Source organism: Jaculus jaculus, chromosome 12 (assembly GCF_020740685.1).
Source record: "Jaculus jaculus isolate mJacJac1 chromosome 12, mJacJac1.mat.Y.cur, whole genome shotgun sequence".
Lineage (NCBI taxonomy): Eukaryota > Metazoa > Chordata > Mammalia > Rodentia > Dipodidae > Jaculus > Jaculus jaculus.
Genome location: NC_059113.1, coordinates 71,634,016 through 71,649,888, shown reverse-complemented (window position 1 = coordinate 71,649,888; position 15,873 = coordinate 71,634,016). Strand labels below are relative to the sequence as shown.

Below are 15,873 nucleotides of genomic sequence, written 5' to 3'. Positions count from 1 at the left end.
ATTGTAAAAGTAAAGAGAAGAAAACTATTCCAGAGGGCAGATACTTTTCTAAATTTTCTTTGTTTCTATCACACAGTCCTCCAAGGTTCAACACAGAGTGCCACACTATATATTATTAGTGAAACATTTATAACTTCAGTAATTTATTGAGGCCAACATCAGTTTTCAGAGAAGAGTAATAAAATGTTCTGATGTATGACATTAGTCACGGATTCTTCAAGTCTACTTTTACATTTCTTGTCAGAACTAATAAATATTTTTTTTAATTCCTATTAAGCATCTGGGCAAGTAATGGTATTTGAAAAATAGCTCACCCTCAAGTTTTATTATATATATTTAAACTTTTGCAAAGGTATTTTGTAAAAGAACAGCTAGCAATAAAATTATATATAAAAGTCTCCAAATAGCAATGAGCATGCTATTACTGGTCTAGTGTTAGATAATATCCTTTTTCTAATGAATATGTATCACATTTTAACTTAAAAATATCCATTTTCTCATTTCAGAAAATTATTGCAGAAATTCTTTAAGCAAAGATAGTATGGAGAGGAGTATGTAGCCCTTTTTTTTTAATTACCAATCAAAAAGTAAATTACAGGTAAGCGATGAAAACAGAATGAAAAAATCAGATTACCTACCACAGAATTGTGTCTTTTTGAGCAGCTCACAATGCCACAAGCACTTTCATCTTTTATCTTAAGGATGTGGAGAGTACTAAAGGACATGGTTATAAGAAAGACAGCCCTTTCTCAGTGACAAGTTCATACAGTATGAACTGCCCACAGATGAATCCCTCTACTATGGCCAAAGCTAATCTCAAATACATTGCTTTCTGAGATCTACCTATCAGAAATAACAGCTGTGTTTGTCCAGCCATTTTCTAGAATATTTTAACTATTCCTTTGTTGCCCTTATTATTTTGAAAAGTGTTCCTCAGGACTGTGTGAACTATTTAATAAACTTCTGCCTATTTTTGAATCTCATCAAGTTCCTTTCAACTCCACACAAAACAGCAGTCTCTTAGACTCATCTGAGTCCTAGGGTAAAGCCCACCACAGTAAGATTATATATAGATTCTTAACAGGTAGGCAAGCACTTCTCCCACTTCTCCGTTGGCTGTTCATCTCTCATGCACTTCCAGGGTCCAGTACTGGTAAGCATTCCCTCAGTGCCCCACCCCAACTCCTACTCCCTTGTAAGCTCTCTCCCTCCTGCCCTCCACATGGCAGAAGCTCTCTGCACTGTGTTCTCTTTCTCCTCTAAATCTCTTTCCACAGTTCAGGCTCATACTCATTCCCCACAAGAGCGCTCGGGCCATGTGGGTGTATCAACTCCCCCTTCCTTGGCCTGCAGACTCTCTCTCACCCCTCCTGACTTCTGAATAAATGTAATAATTTAACAGTTACCTTTCTCAGTCTTGCTTTATTTTAATACCTTGGTAAAGCAGACATGAACTCAGGGTTTGGGGTTTAAGGACCTTGCTTAGGCTCCCAGAGCCCCCTTACAGCACTGTGCCGTATGCTGAGACAAAGAAAAAGCATTCAGAAGATAACTTCAAGCACTGAGTTACTGACACAAAAATTCTTGCATTAAAAAATGCAAGAACATAGAGCCTGAACTATGGTTAGCAATCTGCCCAGTTTATTGAAGATTATTCCTAAGCCAATGAAGCAGAGGTATAATGTAAGAGCATTTACAAGCTAGAGCATTAGAAAAGTATGATAAGTAATTCTAACAGGGGCCACAGGTCAAGTTCCAAGCAGAAGCAGAAGATGTTATGAACTGGATGAACAAAATCGCTGCTTTAAGGGGCTGGAGAAATGGCTTAGCAGTTAAGGTGCTTGCCTGTGAAACCTAAGAACGCAGGTTCCATTCCCCAGGACCCATGTAAGCTAGATGTACAAGGTGGCACATGCTTATGAAGTTTGTTTGCAGTGGCTAGAGATCCTGGTGCACCCATTCTCTCTCTCTCTTTTTCTCTCTAAAACTTCAAACAAATAAACATTTTTTTTTTAGCCACTGCTTTACCTCTTTGTCTTAAAATAGGAGAAGATGGGAAAATATGTTCCACCTACTTTGATATATAATAGTGCATTGGTTTTATATGTGTATGTGGTTAAGGTAGTTATTTGTATTAAATCTAATTATTATTTTATTTCATGAGGACATTTTTCTGAATTTCCTAATACAAAGTACAGCAAAAATGTTGAATCCTTGCTCCTTTTGAGACAAAAAGTCAGACATGGAGAAGTAACTATGAAAACACCAGAATGAATATAAGAATGAAAAATGTTGTGCTGTGCAAATATCTATATCCTAGATCAAAAGAAATCAGAAATAGTGGAATGAGCAGGAAGTAGTTTGAAATGTCAATATACATTGCGTGGAAAGTGAATGATTAAACCAAAGGTATGATCATCCATGGATCCCATGTGAGAAACTCCCTTGAGAAAACACCTAACTACAAAAGCACAGTGAAGAAAATTCCAAGAGTGAGAGGGCCATCTTGCACTAACCAAGAACAGGATGGTCCCTTTTGTAAAGGGGGAAAGGTGGTGGGATATGTTCATAAGGGAATTAATTAGTACACATAAAATTTTAGCTATTATTATTTAAAATTTAAAAAATTTCATATTCAGTTCACAATCAAATTATTCTAGGCAATACAATCAAACATAAACTAGATAACAGCTATTATCTTTGAAGAAAAAATATTTAAAATAACTGTTTTGGGACTGGGGAGAAGGCTTAGCAGCTAGGGTGCTTACTTGCAAAGCCTAAAGGCCCAGGTTCAACTCCTCAGAAGCCACATTAGCCAGATGCAAAAGGTGAAGCATACGCACAGGTGGGACATGTGCACAAGGTGGCGCCTGTGTCTGCAGTTACTTGGAAGTGGCTAAGGCCCTAATGCACCAATTATCTTTCTCTCTTTCCCTCTCTCTCTCTCTATCTCCAATCAATATACAAATTTTAAGAGACAATTCCTTTGCACAAAATAGTGCAACACTAAGAAATAGCACTTAAGAACTTATTTGAGATCAGTTGCTATGATCACAGGCTATAGAAAATGAGAACAATTACTTTAAATGAGACATTTTGCTTCTCATAGGTCTAAGTAGCCTAAGAATAGCTTTCCACATACTGAAAGTACAAGTGGACAAAGAAGTCAAAATTCTCCTCAATAGTCAGGAAAACCTGCAAACTTTTGGCTGCCTTCTCCCTCTGCTTTTGGCATCAAATATCTGAATTAAAAACCTTTAAATACAGTGATTTATTTTTATGTAAAAATTTTCTCTAAATGTTGAAACTTGAATTTAGTGGGAGTTTATAGCCTATAAAATACTTAAACTGAAAACAGATCACTTTCTGGTCACCTGAGTTCAATTTTTTAATTATTTTTTAGCAAGGAGAGAGAGAGAGAGACAGAAAATGGGTGCAAGTCTTCTTGCTGCTGCAAACAAACTCTAGACACAGGCAACACTTATGCATCTGGCTTTATGTAGGTACTGGAGAATTGACCCTGTGTCCTCAGGCCTTGTAAGCAAGCGTCTTAACTACTGAGCCAAATCTCCAGCCCATAATTTTAATGTTTTGTTTGTTTGCTTGTTTGTTTGAGATAAGGTCTCACTCTAGCCCAACATGGCCTGGAATTCACTATGTAGTTTCAGGCTGGCCTTGAACTCACAGTGGTCCTACTACCTTTGCCTCTCTAGTGCTGAGACTAAAGTTGTGCACCACTGCACCCTGAGTTCAACTTTTATAAGTCATTGGTTCCTTGTTTCTTTCTGGCCATTTCTTTTTATGTATGTGTGTGTGTGTACATACAGACAATGGAATTTGAGTGGATAGTTTAGTTTCAGGGAGTAAAGAACATTATAATACTATACAAACAGTCTGAGAAGATGGTTCAGTGGGTAAGAGCACTTGGGCCAGCATGAGGGCCTGAGGTGTTTTGTTTTGCCTTGAGTTCCAAATAAGAAGCAGGACATGGCCACACATGCCTGGAACTACAGTCCTGGAGGGTGGGGAATGGAGACAGGAGAATAGCTGGGACTCACCAGCCAGACAGTATGACTGTAAACAGCACCTGTGGGTTCAGTTTCAGACTCCATTCCAAGGAAACATATGGAAAAGTTATAGGGAAGGACACTTGACCTTCACCTCTGACTTTCACATGTGTGTGCAGGGGTCATATGCATCTGCACACAAATGGGCATATAACACACATATACCACACCACACATATTACACACACATTCACGTGAAAAAATTATTAAATAAAATATAAAATTTAAAATATATCTCTTAAGCAAACCAAAACTGAACCCAACATTGCTCAGGGAAATTTTACGGAAGAGGGGGCAGAAAGAATGTCAGAGCCACACGTTTGGTCATGATATGCAGAGACATTTCTCATACCCTTAACTGTGGGCTAACTCCACAATGCATGATCCATATACCTCAACAAGGAGGGGCCAGGGGGAGAGGGTAGGACATGGATGAGCCTAACAATGGTACCAAGCAAACTAATAAATAAATAAACTTTTTAAAAAAGAAAAAAATTAAAATATATAAATTTAAATAATTGAAAATATTCTGAAACTATAATTAGTCCTACTGTACAGTCTGCATACTTGTCCACAGTCTCTTAAGCATCTTATGAGTATAAACACTAGTGTTAGTCACCCTATCTCAGTTGTGACACTTCAGACTCCTATGCCCTTCATGTTCCTGATGCAGTTTCACCAATAACATTAGAGCACAGCATATAAAACTCATTTGTGATTAGAACAATCAGTATCATGTATCAAGGATAAAGATCCAACAAGATCATCCAATGGAGCATGAAATATACAACCCTTTTGTAAAGGGAATAGTCAGTATCATGTATCAAGCATAAATGGGCCAACAAGATCAACAGAGCATGGACTATAAAGAATCCATTCTCTAATGGACTACTCAACATTATGTACCAAGTATAAATAAGCATAATTATTCCAAAAATATAATTATATTATCATCAAAACATTGATATGACTACCAGATGCCTTTAAGTAATATGAATTGAGATCTAAAAAATGCCAATCTAAGATGTTCTAAAATATAAGATTTTTCAATAAAATACCTCCTACATTATGAGTTTAAAAAAGCGACCACTAATCCTGTAAAAACAGTGAATTATTTGCCTTATGTTTTATAAGAGAATAGTATAACTTAAAATATTGAAGGTGAAAATTTGTATACGAATAAAAAAATATTAAATTTTTCATATAAAATTGCTTTACCTAAAAGATGATAATATTCCCTTACAGAAAACTTTGTGATAAGAGATTAAGATGAGTTTATTAATTCTCAGGAATGTCACTAATACTATGTGTAATAATTAGGAAAAAGTAGTGTAACTGTGGTGAATTTGAAAAGCAAGCCTGCCCTTGTCATCAGCCTTGAGATGCAAAAGAATAAGAATTGTGTTTTCTACTATAGGTCAAGGTTCAGGAAACTGCTCTGATAAAAGCATTTAAAACTAAAACAATGGGTAAATGTATCCTGAAACTTTTACAACTTTTAGCTGCACAACTAAAGGGGAACTCCGTGATAATGACTTAAAATCAGTAGTGAATGTGTTTGAGATATCTGTACATGGATAGTCTAGTAAATTCATAACATAGTTTCTCCTTTTTTTAAAACTGTTTTCCCCATTACAAGAGTAAATGATGGTTATTCCGGGGTAGACACTTCCTACTCTATTAAACTTGGGCTATAACAGGTAACAAATTACAATGACAATAGGCAGACAATTCTTTACCACAGAAAGTTTGAGCATATCAATAGAACAAATGACTTAAGAATGTGTATGTGGTATTGCAAATATTCTAAGAACCAGCAAAGTAACTAAAAGTGTTTCAAACATAGAAATCAGCCACTAGCAGGAAGGTTCCCTTGGCTATGTATGGATGTATAACTAGAGCTGTGATGAAATGTGTAAGACAGAAATGTGTAGCAAGCATAAGCCTGGAATGCATGCAACCCAAATACCTAGCACATACTATACTATGGATGGATGGGGAGGGAGGGGAGGGCATCAAGGGGTGGGAAACAAAAATCTAGACCCAAACGGCAATGATACCATAAAATTCTACATCCTAAAAGGCAAACCAAATGGCTGAACCTTCACCAGGTCCTAACAGGCAACACCTGAACCACAAGACACTGCAGAAGGTAGGATCAAGGTTAACTTAAATCTTCTACATCTTCCCTCCCTCCCTGTCACTCTCCCTCTCCCTCTCTCTCCCTTCTCTCGAACTCTTGTATATTAGTAATCTTTTTCCTCATTTTCTTAGTGGGCACTGACCTGTAACTCCCAGTACCAGCATGGGGCTATCATCTACAATGAGCTTTTGATCAGACAGACCTACAAGGTTCATTAAAAGAATGACAGATTTCTGTCCGAGTACTTAATGACCCACCAAATGTTAGTGGTAAGACCCTACTGCTGAAGACACCATATGCAGTTGATGGAACTGCATGGCTGGAAGTTAGGAGAGAATCAGTCCCTAGACAGTCAGCATGTATAGTGCCAGAAGGTGCTACATGGGTGACTGAGGGAAATGACCAATATCTGTCCAATCAACTCATGGTCAAACCTACTCAGCAGCAAATAACCTGTTGTGATGTCCACACAAGTGCAATAGTGGCACATAGCCATGGTGGGAAACCAACTGCTCTTGATTTGGCTAACTGATCCCCTCAGCGGTATGGGACCCATAGCTGGAGCTGGGAAATAAGTCATAACCATATCCAATCATAAGCCCACTCTCTAATATCAAGCTACCATCAATCATGGGCTACAAGAGGGCATACACCTGTTAAATTCTCTACAACAAAAGTAAGGGTTATCTTATTTTTCCTGGTGCTAACTTACTCTCTGTTGGAGAATCTGCTTCTCTTTTTCAGATAGATGTAGATCCTAAGGAGAGAGCCACCCCATCATACTTCAAAAGGACCCTGGCTGAAACTAAGGAAAATTGGCGAAACAAGCAAGGGTGCTGTTTTCCTGATGAACCAGATACCAACACAAGGGGGAAGGAGACCAACACAGAGGAAAATCAACTCCTACCAAATCAGAGAGCCAGAAACACAAAGGCCCCCAACACCTCATCACTGAAGCAGACCAAAAATGAACCCAACATTGCTCAGGAAAATTTTGCAGAAAAGGGGGCAGAAAGAATGTCAGAGTCACATGTTGGGTCATGATATGAAGAGACATTTATCGTACCAATAACTGTGTGCTAACTCCCCAATGCACGACCCATATACCTCAACAAGGAGGGGCCAATGGGGAAGGGGTAGGTCACGGATGACCCTAAGAATGGTACCAAACTGCCTGTATTTTTTGAATAGAAAACTAATAAAAAATAATAAAATAAAATAAATAAAATTTAAAAAAATTTAAAAAAGAAATGTAATAGTTGCAGTTCTCATACTGAGCTACATCTGTTTTAAAAATATCCATGTGCCCAGTTTAATTTATGTTCCAATATTAAGGAGACTTCAAGTACATGCTCAATAAATGCTAATGACTTGCTTCTAAAGAAAGGCTTTATCTTCTCACAACTTTCTAAGAGGCACTGCAAGACACCCATGAAATGGAAGCAGGCACAGAGCAGAAGAAATGTTGTAGAAGAATGTGCTGAGATTATAGAAAGTATCCACATTAGCAAGAATCCCGAGTACCAGAATTCAGGCTGCTATGCCCATGTCAGGAGGCAAATCCTCAGGCTGGAGTTCTGTTTCCTGTTCAAAGTCTGTGCATCCTGCAGCCTCAGATAAGCTAGGAAGCTGCATCCAATGGAGGTGAGAACAAAGGAACAGACCTGCCAGCACCTAGGTTAATGTGGTGCTCAGCAGTCTTATCTGAGATACTCCAGGACCTGGAATGTTTACTGATGAGCAAGCCTGATAAGAAAGGCTGGTGAGAGAGCTGGAAAGAAGGAACTTGATCAAATGTTTTTTAATAAGTGCAAATCATACACATGCATGCAGGTGGAAGATAGATAAATGATAGATTGCATGAAAAATCTTAACTTCTTTACATATACTAAGTTAAACATATCTGAGCTTATCCTCTGAGTGAAAACATGAAAGTTTGATAAAATATCATTAGCAATTTTCATTCAATAATATATAATTTAGTTATACATTGTGAAGTATTTGTCTTTAAGAATTTTTTTAGCTTTTGCTTCTGAACTTTACTCACATTTTAAGTTTAGGTGATACAGGTACTTATGTTTTACTTACTACAATCCTACCAAGAAGTTGTCTTATGGTGCCTTCAGTACTGTCTGCCATGTTGCCAACATATTTAGGGCAAAACAAAAGAAAAATTTTAAATTAAAAATTATGTGGGACTGGGAAAATGGTTTAATGGGTGAGAATACTCTCTGTGCAAGCATGAAGACTTGAGTTCAGTGTCTAGCACTCACGTAAGAAAGCCAGGTTCAGTGATACTCAGTCTCGGGGAAATAAAGTGAAAGAGTGATAAAGGAGGACACACACAACATGTTCTTCTGGCCTGCACACATGTGCCCATGAAGTGCCAGCACCTGCACATCCATATGCAGTTACCACACACACATAATGAACTGACAAGTTATTTGATTTCTAAGTCCTCTATAGCTAAATTTTAATTCAACTTCTCACCACTATACCAGAATGCCATCTGTGAAAGCTGAGCACAATGAATAAAGTTAATACTAATATCTGGTATAAACACAGCCTAAACTATGCTTCATAAGTGAACTTTTAAACATAGCAAATAAAGTACATACCATCATCTGCATCAGTCACATTAAAGACCAGAACAGTGGATCCAAGGGGAAGATTTTCCATTAAAGATGTGCTGTATGAATTCATGCTGAAAACAGGAGGGTTGTCATTGACATCTAGAATGTTGAAATAAACTCGAATGGTGGTAAATTGTCCCCCACCATCTTCTGCTCGGACGGTGAGGATGTAATACTGCTGTGTTTCATAATCTAATACTCGAGTCAAGTTGAAGACTCCTGTAACTGGATTTAGGAAAAATATGCCATCTTCATCATCTTCACTCACAATGTATGTGACTTCTCCATTCACTCCAGAGTCATCATCTGTAGCTAAAATGGCTGCCACCAATGAACCTGCAAAAATGAAATTCACAATCTGAAATTAGTGGTCCAAGAGATTCTGGAGAATTTCTGAGGGAATACAGGCAGAGACACCAAAACTGCCTTGTAACAATAAAATAATTTAATTAAATTGCAAGTATAGAAATACAGTGCATCTAATGTTCTGAGCTCTACTTTGGAACTAACACCAGCATTCTCCTCTATTAATGAAAGTTGTAGCACATTACATATCCAGATTATTTTAGGCAATAGTAGAAGTATAATTAGGGAAGTAATGGCATTTGATATTTTTTTCACCTGATACTACAAACTTATACATTCATTCAGGAAGTTCCTGAATATTTATTGGTGCACAGTGTCAGAAACTAAGCAGTAACATAGGTTCGTGCTTTGGGTACAGTGCTCTGCAACTCTGGGGGTCATTGTTACCATTAATGTACCAGATAAATGCTATAGGAATTTTGTGATGTAGTAAATGGCCTGAGGAAGTGAAGGAAAGACTGTAGGAGAAGCATTCTTCTCTTGGTATTTAATTCCTTTGTTAAATGGCACTTCCAAAACATGGGAATTATATTTCAAACACATTTCAACTGTAATTTACAATTTTTTCTATTTTAGATAAGAATGCATAATAATACATAATACAGGAGTGAAACATGCCCATGTACTGGACACATCGACACTGGCTCCTCAGTTTCAACATTCATAACACACTGTTGTCAGAGGCAAGGTTAGAGTTCACTCTAGTGACATTCATGGAACACTTGTGAACACTCGAACCCCAGATTAACAAACTCACTTTTTTTTCTTATGGGGGAGGGGATGGGGCAGGAGTCAGTCTTATACAGTAGTCTAGACTGGCCTGGAACTCACCTTGTAGCACATACTGGCCCAATTCACAGCTATCCTTTTGTTTCAACCTCCTGAGTTCTGATATAGATATAAATTCCACACCCTGCTTCACATTTATTTCCTAAATCAACTTTTTCTCTAATTCGTGTGTGTGTGTGTGTGTGTGTGTGTGTGTGTGTGTGTGTGTACATGTGCACATGTGGGCATGGCTCAAAGATAAACTTGGGTTTGCTCCTAAGGTGTTATTTGTCTTTTTCTGAGACAGGGTCTTTCACTGGTCTGGAACTTGCCATGTAGGCTTGACTCATGCCAATGAAACCCAGAGAACTGTCTGCCAATTCCTCCCTAGTGCTAGGATTATTGGCAGGCTCCATCACAGCTGTTTTTTTTTTTTTGTTGTTTGTTTGTTTGTTTGTTTGCTTGCTTTTTAACATGACCCTCATGCTTGAAAGGCAGGCACTTTGCTGACCAAAACATCTCCCCAGCTCAATCTCTCTAATGCAAACAGTTATTAATGTTTCTATTTTACAAAAGTAGGAATTGGTGCCAAGAGGAAGGAATTAACTTACTCAGGTAACACAGCTAATAAGCACTAAGACTAGTCATCACAGTTTTCATAGGCTTTTCTTTCTATTAGACATTTTAAAGTAGATAAATTAACAATAGTTGACAGAAGCTCTCAGGACCTGAGTCCCAGGCCAGAAATAGAAACATCTATAGTTATTAAAAAGATAACTAGTTAATTTCATATGTTTTCAAAAACAACAACAAAAACCAAACAAACTAGTAACTTGGGGCTGGGGAAATGGCTTAGCAGTTAAGGAGTTTGTCTGTGAAGGCTAAGGACCCTGGTTTGATTCTCCAGGACCCATGTAAGCCAGATGCACAAGGTGGTGTATGCATTCATTTGAAGTCTGTTTGCAGTGGCTAGATGCCCTGACATGCCCATTCTTTCTTTCTCTCTGCCTCTTCCTCTTTCTGTCTCAAATAAATAAACAAATAAAATTTCTTTAAAAAACTAGTAACTTGCTTGGAAATTATGTCAAAGATGTTAACAAAAAGACTGAAAATTTGTTCATATATTTTTTATAATTAGTAGCACATGGTAAAATATATATATATATAGTCACAAAGAATAGCCACATAGTCTGCAATTATAGGCAAAGGTTTTTGGCAAAATGTACTTGATGGTATGCCTCTCACCAGGGGTTGTGTCTTCTGGGATGTCGAAAGAGTACACAGGCCTGGAGAATTTTGGTATATGGTCGTTCACATCACTGACGGTGATATTGATTCTCATGTCTGAGGACTGGAGGCCATCATCAGCACGGACCAGCAGAGAATACTTGGATCGACGTTCCCGGTCCAGTCTCTTGGTGGCTATTAGATCTCCAGATTCAGGGTCAATGCGGAAACTGTCATCTGCCCCACTGATGATGGCATAAGTGACCACAGCGTTCACACCCTAGGAAGAAAACCCCAGGATGTGAAGGAAGAAAAAACAGAATATTGCTTCTTATATTTTATTATAAAAATGAACTTGACAAAGTGTGGTTTGGGGAACTCTTGTTTCATGGACTGCTATAAGATTTTAAATGTACTTGGAGATAAACTCAAGTAAGGAAGTAAAATGTTTGTAAAATTTTACTGAAAATTATAAAACTCTGACATAAGTTAAAGGAATCAACAAATGCAAAGATATTTAGGTCCATGCCTTGGAAAACTTAATATAGCTAAAATGTCCATACTTCCCATAGAAACCTACAAATTCAATGTAATCCATATCAAAAGCCTCATGACACTTTTATATAAGTAGAAAATAAAGCAAATTTAAAATTAACATAGAAACACAAATGACTTGAAAGTGATGCAATAGTGGGAAAGAAAAAAGCTGGAGGCATCACACTTGCTGAACTATAAAATTATTTGGTAGTAACATAAAGATGAACATACTTATCAATGGAGCTGAACAAAATGTCCAGAAAAAAATTTATGCCTAACCAAGTATATAAAATAGAAAAGGATTTGTCTCCATCAAATGGTGTTGGACAGACAGAATACCCACACAATAAAGAATAAAATAGGATCCTTGTCTTTACACTCAAAAGCAAACTGAAAATGGGTGAACAAACAAAAGACCTGAAACTATAAAACTCTCACAAGTAATTCTGATTTCATTGCTCTGGAGTTGAAACACAAATAACAAAGAGAAGTGAGATTATGTCATTAAAGAGGCTTCTGCTAAAAATCACTGAAGAAAAAGAAAAGGAAAAGGGGGATGGAGAGATTGTTTAGTGGTTAAAGCACTTGCCTGCAAAGCCAAAGGATCTTAGTTCAATTTCCCAGGTCCCACATAAGGCAGATGCACAAGGTGGCACAGGTGTCTGAAGTTCATTTGTAGGGGCCGGAAGCCCTGGTATGCCCATTCTCTCTCTCTCTGTCTCTCCCTCTCTTTCTCTCTCTCACTCTCTGTCTCTTCCTGTGTCTTTCTCTCAATTGAGTAAATAAAAATAAAATATTTTTAAAAAGGAAAGGAAAAGGAAAGCTGTCTAATCGAAGAAATTATATATCCATAAATGATAGATAGATAGATAGATAGATGATAGATAGATAGATAGATAGATAATAGATAGATAGATAGATAGTTCCAAAATGTATTAAGAGCCCATACAACCCAAAGCAAGCATCTATTAATCTAATTTAAAAATTCACTAAGGGTCCAAGTTGATATCTTTCCAAAGAAGTTACAAAGATAGTCAACACATACATAAAAATTAGGTTAATTGTCACTAATCACCATGAAAATGCAAATCCAAACCACAATAATGTGTCACCTCAAACATGTTAGAATAGCTATTATCAAAACAAAAATCAATAAATGTGAGCCAGGCATGGGGGCGCACATCTTTAACCTCAGCACTAGGAGGCAGACGTAGGAGAATTATTGTGAGTTCAAGGCCAACCTGAGACTACATGGTGAATTCCAGGTCAGCCTGGGTTAGAGGAAGACCTTACTTGGGAAAGAAAAAAAAATGTGGACAAAAGCACGGAAAAATTGGAAAATGGTTCTTTCTTGGTGGGAATGTTGTAGAAAACTGTATGAGGAGGCCTCAAGCAAAAAACTAGGTCTACCAATTTAGCTCCTGTGTATTTATGGAAAATAAATGAAGTTAGATTTTAAAAAGATATTAATGTTTTCATGCTCTCTACTGAACTATTCACAGTAGTCAAGATTTCGGAATGACCCAAATGCCCCTCAGTGGGTGAACAGATAAAGAAGTGTGGCACAAACATGCACAAACATAATTGTTTGGAGAAGAAAATCCTTCCACGTGTGACATTATGAAGCTTAAAGCCACTGATCAAAGATAACTGTTTCAGGACATCACTTTTTTGAGGCATTTAAAATACTCACCTTCATAGAATAAGTTATCAAGAGGTTAGTTTGTGGAGGTTGAAAGTAAGGAAATGAAAAGTTACTTCCATGGTAGTCACCTAGGTAGGAACCTTCACTTGCACAAGATAAAAAAATGTTTTGGGGCACTTCAGGACATATCAAACCTGTGTCTACAGTGAACAATAATGTGTCATACACTTAAAAATCTACGAAGAGGCTGAGTGTCATATTAAGTGTTCTCATCACAATAAAATAAATATAAGGAGATAAGAGGTGACTGCAATATATTACAACCTTCCATGATTTGCTCCATTAAATAATATAATAAATCTCAGCCTTCTGTATTAGCTTTGTTTTCTTAATTAAAGCTGAGCCTTTAGGTTAGGGAGATGTCTCAGTAGGAAAGGTGCTTGCTGGGCAAGCATGAGGACCTGAGATCAAATCCTCACCACCCACATAAATATGCTAAGAGCTTGAAAGCCTACTTACAATCCTAGCACTCAAGAGGATCCCTGGAGCAAGCTGGCTAGCTATAGTAGCCAAATGGGTGAGCTAAAGATTCAAGCTTGAGGGACTAAGTAAGAGAAAAAAAGGGAAGAGTGACAGAGGAATACATTTAATGTCAACTTCTGGTCTATACACACACACACACACACACACACACACACACACACACACAATAAATTTAATTAATTAATTAATTAATTAATTTTAATAAAATTACAAATCAGCCTTTAACATTAGCTTTGATTTAGAAACCAAATCATACACATGGAGAAGGGTAAAGTAAGTGTTTCTATGGAAACTAAGTGGTTTTACTGCTGCAACTGTGTATTTACTAGGTCCATGGGAAAGTAAAAGTGATAGGGACTGAGCACTTGGTGTGCAGGAGTGAAAAGAAGGGAAGAGGAGGGCTAAAAGGAGCCAGGTTAGGAACTTCAGGTTAGATTATGCAATGGTTATCCTTATGTGAGTGTGTGAGTTCACTTAAAATGATCTCATTCATCTACAGCTCCTATGGGAGATGCCGACATACCTAGCAAGTATTTCGAGGAACAAACAATAGGTTGGGTGGGGAGGGAGGGGGTATAAGGGAGGCAGTGGGGGTTACAAAACTGGACCCTAAAAGCAATGGTACCATAAAATTCTACATCCTAAAAGACAGAGCAAATGGTTGAACCTTCACCAAGCCCTTAGAGGGAACACCTAAATCACAAGGCCCTGGAGAGGGTACGATGAAACTGATCTTAATTTCTCTTATTTCTTTCTTTCTCTTTCTCTCTCTTTCTCTCCCCCCTCCCTTTTCTCTCTATATCTTTCTTAATACTTATCTTTTACTCCTTCTCTTCTTGGGAGCTGACTTGTAACTTCCAATACCAGCATGTGGTTATCATCCACAATGAGCTCTTAATAAGAGAGACCTACAAGATTTCCCAAAAGAAGACAGATTCCTGTCAGAGTATTTGATGACTCAACAAAGGTTGGTGATAAGACCCTACTGCTGAAGACACCATATGCTGTGGCACATAACATGCAATCTAGAAAAGAGCTAGTCCCCAGACAGTTAGTGTGTCTAGTGCCAGAAGGTGCTACATGAGTGACTGGGTGAAAATGAACAATATCTGTCCAAGCAACTCATGATCTAACCTACTTAGCAAACAACCGGACATGAAGCTCACGCAAGTGCAGTAGTGGTCTACAGCCATAGTGTGAAACCATCTGCTCTTGCTTTGGCCAACTGATCTGCTCAGTAGAAGAGAACCCATAGCTGGAGCTGAGAAACAAGTGAGAATCATGTCCAAAAAATGAGCCTGCTTTCCATTATCAAGCCCCCACCAATTGTGGACTACAAGAGGGCCTACACCTATTAAATTCTCTCTAAAAAATGGTTATCACACTTATTTTGTGCTAACTTTACTCTCAGAGAATCTGCTTCTCTTTTTCAGATAAATGCAGATCCTTAGGAGAGAACAACCTGATCATACCTCAAAGGAGCCCCAGCTAATACTAAGTGGGGAAACAAGCAAGAGTGCTGTTTTCATGGTGAACCTGGTACCAGCACAAGGGTGAAAAAGATAGACACAGAGAACAATCAACTCCTACCAAACTAGATATCCAGAGACACAGAGGCTCACAAGACCTCATCACTGAAGCAGACCTGAAATGAGCACAACATGCCTCTGAGAGATTTGTGGAAGAGGGAGCACAAAGAATGTTAGAGCCATTCATTAGGTCATTATACACAGAGACATTGCCTTCTACCCATAACTTATGGATAACCCCACAATGCATGACCTATATTCCCTAACTAGGAGGATTCCAGCAGAGGGGCCAGGACAAGGAGGAGGCTAGCAATGGTACCAACTTATCTGCATTCACTGAGTACAAAACTAATAAAAAAGAAAGGGAGAAAGAAAGAAAGAGAGAGAGAGAGAAATGATCTGTTCCAAGTCTGAC

General features: G+C 37.9%; 1 protein-coding gene across 1 annotated transcript in view; it reads right to left on the bottom strand.

Annotated features, from left to right (window-relative positions):
• Nucleotides 1-15,873, bottom strand: part of Fat4 (FAT atypical cadherin 4) — a 184,065-nt gene that overhangs the window by 76,323 nt on the left and 91,869 nt on the right. The window contains exons 4-5 of the mRNA XM_045131880.1: nucleotides 11,223-11,484; nucleotides 8,829-9,179 (exon numbers count right to left, since the gene is read on the bottom strand). Of these exons, the coding sequence (XP_044987815.1) occupies nucleotides 8,829-9,179; nucleotides 11,223-11,484 (613 nt within the window). The remainder of the gene's footprint in view (nucleotides 1-8,828; nucleotides 9,180-11,222; nucleotides 11,485-15,873) is intronic.